The 12,154-nt window shown below is 39.0% G+C and overlaps 1 protein-coding gene and 1 long non-coding RNA gene across 2 annotated transcripts; one reads left to right on the top strand and one right to left on the bottom strand.

The window, feature by feature from the left end:
- Nucleotides 1-1,774: 1,774 nt before the first annotated feature.
- LOC128548122 (uncharacterized) lies at nucleotides 1,775-3,211 on the bottom strand. The gene has a single exon (XM_053522518.1). The coding sequence runs from the start codon at nucleotides 3,209-3,211 to the stop codon at nucleotides 1,775-1,777; it is 1,437 nt and encodes a 478-aa protein (XP_053378493.1).
- Nucleotides 3,212-6,015: 2,804 nt separating this feature from the next.
- LOC123524140 (uncharacterized) lies at nucleotides 6,016-9,024 on the top strand. The gene is made up of 4 exons (XR_006681224.2): nucleotides 6,016-7,022; nucleotides 7,413-7,513; nucleotides 7,691-7,781; nucleotides 7,930-9,024. It is a non-coding gene; the product is annotated as an uncharacterized LOC123524140 (long non-coding RNA).
- The last annotated feature ends 3,130 nt before the right edge of the window (nucleotides 9,025-12,154 follow it).

Genomic DNA, 12,154 nt, shown 5'->3' with positions numbered 1-12,154 from the left:
ACCATCCACTTAATATTGTTATCAAGTCAAGAAAAGGGTAAAATCAAAACAACTGAACACAAAATTCCGAAAAGGCCACAACTTTAAGCAAAATAATCGCCCATAAAAATCAGGATAATATGCGCATGCCCACTGTTGATGTAAGTTTCATTTCAACTAGATGGACACTGTATGGCTTGCGTTCACGATGCGATGAATTTGTGATATGCCAAAGTTCAAAAGGGGCTCACGGCCAATTATACATAATTATATGTAAAGGTTTTTCTGGTCCTCTTCTTCCATAAAGGCCCTCTTTTCCCCTTTTTAATTCAATGTCAGTTTGCACGTATGAACTATACATGTCCTAAACAGTAATTACAACAACGACTATTTTTGCCTTGACAGTGATTATTCTGACCGATTTACCATTTACGGAACAATGTGCCAGTTTTGCATCTAAACCTCTGGTGACAGTGATACACGCATTTGTTTTCCTAATTTGTTTATGTGGCCTTGACTGGTATGGGTAGTTCATTTCCAAAATCTTGAAATACGGACGATTGATGATCAACCTTATTTTGAACTCGTTGCAAAAGAATTGATTCATTTATAAATTTGCACTCTTTCTTACCAGAGCGACATGACCTGTCAAGGAATTTTGACAGCATAGTCATGTACATATATGGGGGAAATAGTCCAACTTTGTTCCACTTTTTTCCATTTGCGATACTGTTGTGAATTATATACATATGTAAACTATGTCGCATGTCGATTTAAGCATACATTTAACGTTTATGAACCCTGTCCTTCAACGAGCGCCGAAAATTACGTACTCCTTAAGGCCATGTTTAAAAACCTGATCATATTCCTACGCATAAACACAAAAATTATATTTTACTTCATTCTGTCAATAACTTTGGAACAACAACCATTTCTAAAAATGAAATTGACACATCTGACTTTTATGTGTATTATCCATGAAGTTTGTTGTAAATACTTTATATATTAATAATGAAATATATAATGCTTAAAAGGAGAATTGTCTGAAATGATCGACTAGAACAAGCCTTTTAATCAAATTGATTTGAAAAAACTCATTACTCGCAGGAAGTAGATAACCTTAAGTACCTTTTGGTTACGGTTTTAGACAGAAAAAGATAATAACCTGCTAAAATATTTTTTCTGTCTTTTAACCGGACGTTAAGGTAAAAGTTGGCATTAATTTTCAAAATATGTGCTTCCAAAGAAAGATTGGTCGTTTCATTAATCAAAACAATGTAATTGGAATGTGATATCATTGAAGTTACAGACCGCAACACATTCAATTTTCTATCGGATTACCTAATGTCTTTATTCTCATATGAGACAACAACTCCTTTTTACAGAGGTATATTCGTCATCAAATTCGATCCTGTCAAAGTTAATTTAACGAGGCAAGATCACTTCATGCACGTTCCAACGTACACAAGTCGCATAGAACCAGCCGGTTGTCATATCATAGATGTCACCGTTGGTAAAATATTTCAACAACCTGATTGCGAAACGGCTAATGCACTAGTCAATAAACACTTTTTCGAAAACGAGAAAGATGAGCTACACGAGAGACCATATGTGAAATTCTGCCTACGCAAAGACACAGACCTAAAATAACTTCATGACTCATTTGACCCGGAGACATTTTTGCCCCAGATCTTGCATTTGCAAAATCTGTGACAAAAATGTCTTCGAGTCCTCTGACTCTTCGAGTCAAGTGGGATAGAATCGAACCCGAATAATCGATTGTCATTTTCTTTCGTTATGCTGCGAATGGAAAAAGTCCTAAGTATTTGCACAGAATGTTTCTCGCTCCGTTAATGTCTCGGTGAGTTTTGTAATTGCAACTTTCGCAGTAAAACGTTTCCTTTCCACCAAGTTTGTTGTTCTTCACACCGCAATTACCACAGGTCTTTGATGTGTAACGTTCGTCTTGTGTGATCGCTTCGCAGTCCGTGCCACGAACTCTGTGTAACAGTCTCTGTCTGAATCTGTAGTGCTGCCAACACAGCAAATCTCTGTTAGCTCTTTTGGCAAGATGGTTCGGTCTGTCTTTTCTCACGATGGACGAAACCGATATCTTGCCAAGAACGACCAGTTTGTAATTCTTGACCAGGTACGAGCACAGTTTCAAGTGCACGTCGTCGACGTACGTTTTCAATTTCAGGTGCAGCTTTTTCAGTTGTCCGATTCTGTCTTGCATAGCTTGCGTCTGCTTTTTCTTTTGAGCGCACGACAGGAGATGGTGAACCCAATTGATCTTGTCGTGAAATTCATAAATGACCTTTTTCTTGTCTGTCTCCGGTCCGATCTGAAACGCAGTCAAGTTGCTAGGGTCGTAACACGTCGCGAACGTCCTACCTCCCGGATCGATAGAACATATCGAGTCCGAGGTGTGCACTTGTATCTGTCGCGTACATATTGGATCGCAAGGAATCTGCAGTATGAATTTCCCATTCGGACGTTTGCATACCTTCATGTCGTGACTCAGAGGTGGTATCTTAGATACATTTTTCGAAAGCCTGAGAAACCTTTCTTTCCTGTCCTTCTTAGATTTCGAAAAATTGTCTGACATCAAAGCTATTCTCGATTGCCGAATTCGTTCCTCCGGTATGTCTCTTTCAGAAAGCAGTCTGACGTACTTGCTTTGAACTTCGAACGATCCTTCGCGTAACTGAGCAATGTCTTTGTTTCTGAGATCGACCTTTGATTTCTTTTGGTTGGTTTGAGTAGACTTGTACATGGTGCAAAAGTTCTTACAGGCGGTCAACTTGATAGAGGACATCTTGTTGTCGAAAAACCAGTCGTCTCCTGGAAGTCTGTACTCGGCCGGAACGTCGTGCGAATTCGTTTTGGTAACCACTCTTTGTAAGTCGAACTGCTTAGGTTTGAAGTCTTTCTCCTTCACTAGGTAATTGCACCAGTTATAAGCGTAGTTGCTCACTTTGAGCATCTGATTCAACGTTCGCTTCTGCTTTGACGTAGGTCGAATACCGACAGAATAAGTACACATAAATTTGTCTTCCATCTTAGCACATTTTGTTTTCACGTTCAGATCAGAGTAATGTGTCGAGCTTGCAGAAGAGACGTCACAGTTCAATTCAAGCATTCGCACCTTGTCAATCCAGGACTTGAACGTTTCCTGCCCGTTGACAAACGCAGCTTTCCACAAAGTCATCTGTTCTCGTTTTCTCTTCATTTTGAAGTGAGGAGTAAACCGAAATGTAACAAGTTTTATACTGAATAGGAAAACACGATTTCCCTTTAATACTTTTTTTTCATCAAAAGTTTCACTAATGCTTGTTCCGACAGAAACGAGAAAAGTCGTCATGCGGGTCGAATGTGATAAACGCAACATAACTTCTTGAAAATGGGATACTGCAGGGAGGTGCATTTACTCCAAAAGTTATTTTTCGTACAAAAACCTGTATATAAGGAACTACAGTTACAGCATTCAGAGTAGCTTCAAATCATGCCTGATTCTGGTACAACTGAAAACTTTTGTCAAACACTAGCGCGCAGACACTGCACAGATGTATGTGTCTATGTAAAAAGAGTTAACATGTATGAATATTTCAAGGAATTATTCCGAATTTTCGAACACATTCAAATCAAACTAGTGAGTCAATGGACACGTCGTAGGCTTTTTGTGTTGGACACTTCTTGTAAACATGAACGTAGAGGATTTGTCATCAGCCGTGAAACATATTGGTTGCTCAAAAACTTGCCTCATATTATCAAACTGTTCATGGATCGTAGGGACTAAAAGGCAAAAAAGTTCACGTTTGAGCAAACCAAAATGGGATTTGAAAAAAAGTTGGATTGCAAAGGATGTTTGTGGTAGAAGGTGGGGTGTTTTAGAGTGATTTTTGTCCGGGAAAAGAAGAAAAAATGACTGAAAAAAGACCCCCCCCCCTTTAAATCGGGGGTGTTTTATGGAGGTGAAGGTTCATTTTTGGTGCATATTTGTTGCTGCAGACATGCAGTTGGTAACCATCATGAAGCTGTGCTATGTGTCTGTCGACTACTGTTGTTGTTTGAACTATGATGCATCAGAGTCAGAGACAGAGTCCTGCCACAAGAAATGACAATGAAGCATGTGTCAAAAGCTGGATTAGTGAACATAAATTTTGTTGCTACGATGAAACTTTTTTGCAAGGCGGTGCCCCACTGTGTTGAAAGGGAAAAAATGGCATGCCGCAGGGCGATGTTTTGAGAGCAAATTTATAATTTTATAACATTTTTGCACTATAAAAATGTGTGAAAGGATGGCATCTTACCATAGATAAACAAGATGGAAAATAGCTCGGCGGTATTCAACACAATGTCGAATTCCTTTAGTACTGTACTGAGCGAGGCGTGTCCGACACATCACAAGGTGTCGATTAACGAAGCAAATATTAGTAGACTACATCTTGGAATTTCGGTAGAAACTTGGATGGAATTATTCACAGCTTACATCAAGAACAGGACAAGTTTGACCCTAGACTTTTCAAACATACCAGACAGTGAATATTTGATTGATGTGGAGTGTGCCTTACGTGATTTTCTGACTGCAAAGAAGTGTCTGTACGTGAAGTACGAGGACATAGCAAAAATAAGGACAGACTTGGATATGAGGTTATCTACCTGGATGTACATGTTAAGGAAATACATGAGTAATTATCATTCTGGGATTGACTTGGAGTGGTGCGAACACAGTTTGGACCCAAATTCGGATTGTACTTGTAAAATCACGACGGAACCCAAAATGATGGATGGAGCAGACAAGGTCTATGTGAACGTGTTAACATTGTTATTGGACCATCACGTTGTCCGAAACTGGAGATAGAAAACAAAGAAACTGGATTAGGAAAAGAAACTTGAGTGACTATAAATAGGGATATAACGGTAAAGCCGACGCCAGATCAACCAACTGACCCTGCCGTTAGGGTAGCTGTCACATTAAACTGTACAGGAAGCAGTTCGGGTCTTCGTTAACTATAGCTGCAACGAACGATTTGTATAAATTGACTTATTGGGCACCGCCTTGGAGTGTTCGGTAACAGTGCAGTGAATTATTATTAATTATTTCTATTGGTGTTAGTTATGATGTACCTTTGTAGCCTATATGTCGACTTATTTATTTCTGAATAAAGAAACCAAAAAACAAAGTGAATGTTTGCTCGAATTACTCTATCAGTAGATTTCTGTCATATAACACCTAAATACTGTTGTCAAAAAACGACGTTAAACATAAAACATACACTGAGTACTTAGACGTTTCGACGCACAACGAGGCATCGGCAATGATTTTCCATTTATTGACGTTTACGTCGCCATTGGGTAATAATCAAACACACAAGGAATGCCCGTTTCTTGTAATTATGATAAAAGAAAAGCGTTGGGCGCATTTATGATGCAAAACAGCTTATAGCTAAACAGCACCGGTTCAAACATTCTGTAAAATACAAAAGTCTTCGTTGATAAAATGTATACAAGACCTTTAGCACCATAAAAAACAGTAAAACAGAGAAGTCTGCGAAATAACTATGACGGTCAAAATCATTTTACCGCGTGCATATACAAACAGTGCGTCACAGTCACAACTGCATCGAACAAAATGAGAGTGCATATTTCTTTCTGAGTTTTGGAGCTTTATGGAATAATTTGGACGATTTGGAAGTAACAAAATGAAAAGGTTGGTGGATTTTATGTCAGCGAATGACATATTCTTGCTTTGATAAGTTTGTAGTAGGAAGAAACACTTTATTTTGACTTTTTTGTGCAACGTCATATGAGCAGAATGATGCAATTTTTGTCAAACTTTGAGAGCTTCTATTTTGCAAACGCGTGTATGTAAAAAATATCTCTTTTAGGACAAGAAAGCCTGTTCGCTAGCGTAATGAATGCATGTAAAAATCTTGTTCTGAAACACTTGGTTATATGTATTTTTTACCATGAAAAATTGTTCTAATTCGTGCGAAATGCTCGCGAAAATGAGTGATTTTGAAACGTAAATATCTTATTCACTTCTCAATGAAAATTCATGTTGTTGGTCTCATTCGACAGCTAAACCCTTTCTTGTTTCGATGTTAATTTGTCAAAATTTACACAAATCTGGAAATAGATGATTTTTAGCTCAGAAGTGACAGACCGTATTACCGGCATAACAATGATGCGCCATTTGCAAAGTTGCAACTTTCAACCGTCGTAGTTTTCTAATGCACGAACAGAAAAAATATCTGCTTTAGAATCAGAAAGCCAGTTACCCAGCCTAATAAATGCATGCAAAGATTTTGTTCCAAAACATTTCGATGTAGTAGATTTTTAACTCTGAAAAAAGTGACGGAATTCGTCAAAATAGGCACGAAAATGAGTGATTTTCAGACTTGAATATCTTATTCAATCTTCGATGTAAATTCGTGTTCTTGGTCTCATTCTATAGCTAAACCCTTTCTTGTTTTATGATAATTGTGTCATAATTTACAATCTTAGGGAAAGACTTAATTTCTAGCTCAGAAATGACACACCACGGTAAACAACAAAATGGCCGCTCCGTGACAACAAAGGTACATGTTTGGGCGATAATTCTGCAAAAAGTAAACAAGATACGCAACTGACAATTTGATACCACAAAGACAAATGTCTCCGCTTTACAATGAGACCATTTTCGGCTTTCTGCGATCAGAATTGACTTCAAAACATCGATTTCAAATTGCCCTGTCGTTCACCATCTCCGAACTTTTTCTGGAAACCCAAGTCTAAAATTAGACCGTATTTTCCGAAATCTGGGCGGTGACCTGGGTCACGTGGGGTCAAACGTGAGGTCAAACTAGGTTCAGCAAGGAGCGGGAGTAATGGCTTTGCGCGCGAACGTATTTCTGTGGAATAAAATCATTTTCTTGTGCTTGCAGATGGAGGGAGCTGAAAAATCTTTATGACAAATTACATCTCAGAATGTCTGCCGTCGAAAACTACCAAGGATGGACTGGGATGGCAATTACAGGAGACGAAATCTGCATGCAAAGGTAGGTCGGTTTTCTCTTCGAGTTGTATTGAAATTAAAAATGGCTGCCAGCCGAAGCCGGGTAAATTGATAGCGTCTGAAATACGTTATGGCATGCCACAAGGTGGAATCTCTGGAGCCTATGTTCAATGTTTTGTGGTTCAGAAGGATAAATAAGCATTTTGACTGGTCGAATATGTTTTATTTCAGCATTTTAGTGTCATTGAATGCATGTTACAGTCATCACCGTTTGTAGATATGTGAACTAACCTGAGATGTTTAGGTATACATAATGGAAATATTTCTGGACTTAATTTTGTCTTACTCATTGTGTGTAAAAATACATAAGCACTTTTGCAAAATGAGTTATCAAGAAGCTCTGATTTTCTAATGCTTTGCTTTATTTTTTCAGCACTGTGATGTGATTTGTACAGGCCAAGATGTCTCAAGTTTTACAACCAATCAACCATATTGAAGTTTTGTGTGACAGATTTTCCACAGCAAAAAAATAAGGTATGCATTTCACAAATACTCAGCAAGTATAATGCCATTCAGCTTGATGCTTGATACATGAACATTTTTGTCATAGATTTTGTAAGAGTGAAGAAACTTCTCAAAGCATTTCAGTGTTATTTCGCATAGAAAATATGAACATTGATTGACTGATGTTGTATTTCATTTTATTTTCAGAGCATTGTTGTGAAGTGGTGATCTGCCAAAGATGTTACAGCAGTGGTGTGTGACAAAACTTCCAAAGGCACAATTATGAAAAGACAATCAGGTATTCACATTCAACATTATGCACAGCTAAAATAAATTTCAACAAGTATAACACCAGTTATAGCTTGCATTTTTTGTGATAAATTATCTAAGATTTGGTACTTTCAAAATGTATTTCAGTCTGTTAAAGATATTCATTTCTGTTTCAGGCTGTCAAACCGACAAGATGCTAGAGCTCACAATGTTGTCTGCATTTTTGATGACAGAACAGTGATGTGTGCTTTTTATTTTCGAAGAAGCAAAGAGATAGACTCTGATGTATTTCATATTTACATTTATTGTTTTGTATGATACAATTTGCCCGTACAAGTGGCTATGCCCGTAAAAGAGGCACACTATTGCTTGTTGTGTTTGTTATCTGTCAGTATAAAAAAGTAATGTCAATCTCCTGAGATGATGATTTGTGCTGATTCGTCTGTATCATAAGTCATATGGCTTGTCCCGTCTGTCCGAAATTATACTATACCGACTCGTTTGCCAAGTACGCTGTCTTAATGAAATATTGATAGTACTTGGTAGACAAGTGCGGTCTATCACATCTCGGAGAAATATGATACATCAAGTAAGGATCGTTGGCAAATACAACGTGACACGTTAGGAAAAATACAGTCAAGCTGAAAAACTTTTAATAGAGTCTTACTTTTGAGATATTAGATAAGGCAGAGTAAAACAAAATTGATTGCTGACTGATCATTTTTTTCCTGAACGTCTCATTTTATTTTTGCCAACGAGTCTTTCTCATATCCAACAGTACATGCCATTGCATCGAACTGCAGTCAAACCTCTGATACTGTAGTATGATGAAAAAGTATAGCATCATGCATCGTCTCATTGCGAATAAAGCGATAACTCTTACATACTTGAGAATGACAGAGTTACATCTTTTTGAAAACCATTTGTCAACCTTTCGAGTAAGCTGTAATACAAAATCATAATAAGACTCGTATCAAACTATCAGAATGCCAAAACATGACCATAAGGCTATATGATAGCGAACGTTACTCAGAGATTTGAAATGCTTTTCGATGCAATAGTATTCTATCCCAGTCCTTACATGGTGTTGAGCATTTTTTCCTAGTCCCTTGTTTGGATTTCTGATCGGCATGGGTTAAGTGTCAATGTTGGTTGTAATCGCCCGACTCTATATTTGGCGAGGCAGCGAAGCCAGTATAGGGAATTGCTTAACCCGACGCTGCGAGAATTCATGGATAGGGATTAGATGCCTTTGCTCCGCCAAAGGGAAGCACGATGTTCCCTCTAATGAGATGTGCGAATACACTCTTTGGTTGCCTAACTGTCCGGACGCCGCAGTTAGATGTATGGGGAAGGGCATCGAATGTCTATCCATGATACCGATCCTTGTGATTCTAAGTTTGATCTGGCATTGAAATCATACTGTACTACATGTTGGAATTTTGTCCCGATGCGTCACAGGATAGTTACCATTTTCTCACTATCCTGTTGCTAACTTTTTCCAAATTTCGATCAGTAGGGAAACAAAACAACATGATGTTGGAATTTTCTCCTAAATTACTAATGCATAACACGTTGTTGAACATCAGTGTCCAATGTAGGGAGAAACTTCTCCTAATTCAAAACGATGATACCTAAGAAATGTCAAAGCATTATGTGTTTTGTATATAAGGGACAAATTTTCCAAAACAGTCCACCTTGATAGTTTTGTATTATATGTAGGATTTCATGTTCGGTCAAACAGCATCAGTGACACTATACGACTTTGTCCAAGGCAGGAGAAACTTCTCCTATTACATTATGATGATGTATACGAAATGCCAAAGCATTGTGCCCTTGTATGTACGGGACACATTTTCCAAAACAGTCCACCTTGATAGTTTTATATTATATGTAGGATTTCATGTTTGGTCAAACATTATACTCCTCCGATGGTACATACACGTGTTTTTAAGTATTTAAGGAGAAGTTGGCATTTGGGCATTTCAACCATCATGACAAAGTGGTCCATACTCGTGTTTTTTTAAGTATTAAAGGAAAAAGTTTGCATTGGACATTTCAACTATTGTGAACATACTTTTGGGACCTAGGACTATGTTTGTGTCTGCCAGATCAAACAATATGGAAACCACGTTGTCACACACACCAAGCCGAGAGCGATGCAAAAACACGTCCGCTCTCGACGGCTGTACAATTGGTCATGTGACCACTTGCAACTTGAGGAAAAAATGCTCGACGCTGATTGGTCAGTTACTTTCAGTGTAGACTCGTCCCGTTGGACGAAACCACGTTGAAAGCTATCAGCCAATCAAATCGTTCGTGACGTCACAGTTTGTTATTTTTCGGCAGGCAGAGCCTTTATAAGCGGCTGCACAAGCTCAGTTGTTCAGTTAGGCGGGCGGATTTCACCAAAATTTCAAGGTGTTTCCGCGTCAGTATGTTTAAGATTTTTCTAGTGTTAAAATGTTCAAGTTTGGATTAAAAGTGTTATTCGTGGTAATAAGAGTACAAGACAGATGAAGAATGCCTGGGGTGAGTACTTTGGCAAAGTCGCGTCGCTCTCGTATTGTACACATTAGGATTTCGATTAGGACACAAAAGACTGGCAACGCACGTTGGCGTAGCGATGCCAAGTCTTGGTTCGGCTAGAACTTGATCCGGGGTTTCGATCAATTGAGAATGTCCAGTGTTCGGCGTAGTTGGGTTAGGGCGAGGAGACTCGATATACCAAAAATGGAAAGACGGTTGAGCTCCTGTCCCCGTCATCCCGACCAATATCTTTCCAGCTTAACACAGCTGGAATTCTCAGTTGATTGAAATGACACTCGAGATGATATACTTACTCTCGAGGTCGTCTGAGTGTCTACTGTTTGAGCCTTGCATCATGTTGATGCTGCTTTCCGATATTGACGGTAGACATGGTCACCTGTTGATCGTTCAGTGCTTTTGCAGATCGCCAGAAAATGCGATAGCCAATTAACGAACCACATTTTTTTCCTTCAGCTTTTTTGCATGTTAGGAGCAATGACAAGTTGTTTGAAACGAGAGCGACGGGACGTTTGCAACCTTAGTATAAGAATAATGTTATGATGTTTAGATATGATAGTTATGTCTTAGATGTTAGTTGTTAAGTCCTAAAGTTGTGCACAACTTATTGTTACTAAATGTTTTTTTCCTCTCTGCACAGGACTTGGTCACTTTTATCATTAGTGGTGGAGTACGGCAAGGGGCGTTTTTCATATCCTTACTTGTTTAGCTTAATTTAAGAAAACGACTCTTGGCTTGCTCACACTGCTAAATGATAACATAAGTGACATCAAAATTTCAGAACTTTGGCAAACATAAGCTTATGCTTGTAATTGGAAAAAATTCAATGTTGCATCTAGTGTACAGCTTATTTGACACGTAACAGCTGTACACAATGCGATGCAACCTTTTTCTCTCTTCTCTTACTCTAATACTCTCTTGTTCTCTTTCAAAACAAAAACTCAAAATTACTAATGCTAATGGACCGAACGGCAACCGATATCGCTAGGGTCGGGCTAAGTTTAGGCAAAAACGGGACAGCCAAAAGTATGGAGGTGTCGTTAGACCAGCTTTATGCTATGGTAGGGTGATGTGCAGTAGCATAAGGAACCGCTTTTGGTCATCACGAGGCGTTACAAGCTTGGAAAAGTAGGAGTGACTCCGTCTAGTGACAGGATCTGGTCTTATTATGTCCGCTAAGATTGCTAGATCGGGTATACACACCAGCTCTGTATGCCAAAGGGTGCCTACTTATGACAAGCTTGCAACGTCATCCTAGTACAAAAAACTTGAAAGCCCGACTCTGGTGTATGTCCTGTCGAAATTTCGAATCTTTGGCAAACACAAATCTCTTTCTCATTTCAAACAATCGAAATCAAAATTACTAAGGCTAATTACTATGGACCGAACGGCAACCGAAAGTTCTCATTCAGATTGACTTCCATAGATCGGCGCGGGTAAACTGTCAATGCTGGTTTCGGCCCGACTCTGCATTTGGTAGGCAATGAAGCCGGTGCGGGGAATTAGTTTGCCCGTCATTGCTACGATTGTCTGCCAGATATAACATGTGCGTACCACGTTCTTTGGGATGGGCGACGCTTCTCTATCGAGACGCCCGATATCACCTTAGAATAGCCTTACCGTCCAAGCGTTGCGGTAAGTGTTCGGGGACAAGCATGACAATGTCTGGCAGAGATACTGATCGTTCAAAATTCGAAACACTACTTTGGCACTCTATCCCAAATTTCTTTTAATGCTACCTTGTTTCGAGGCCCTGTGATCTAGAGATTCTATGCATACCACTTTGGATTCTCAGATGACAGTTTGGTCACGAGACAAGCCAGTGACAAGTCTGGATAAATGCAGAGTCGAAAG

The sequence above is a fragment of the Mercenaria mercenaria genome, chromosome 14 (assembly GCF_021730395.1).
Source record: "Mercenaria mercenaria strain notata chromosome 14, MADL_Memer_1, whole genome shotgun sequence".
Taxonomy (NCBI): Eukaryota; Metazoa; Mollusca; class Bivalvia; order Venerida; family Veneridae; genus Mercenaria; species Mercenaria mercenaria.
This window is presented reverse-complemented; position numbering and strand designations above follow the sequence as displayed.

What these genes read in the sequence shown, in the direction of transcription:
- LOC128548122 (XM_053522518.1), bottom strand. Translation starts at nt 3,211, where the DNA reads ATGAAGAGAAAACGAGAACAGATGACTTTGTGGAAAGCTGCGTTTGTC.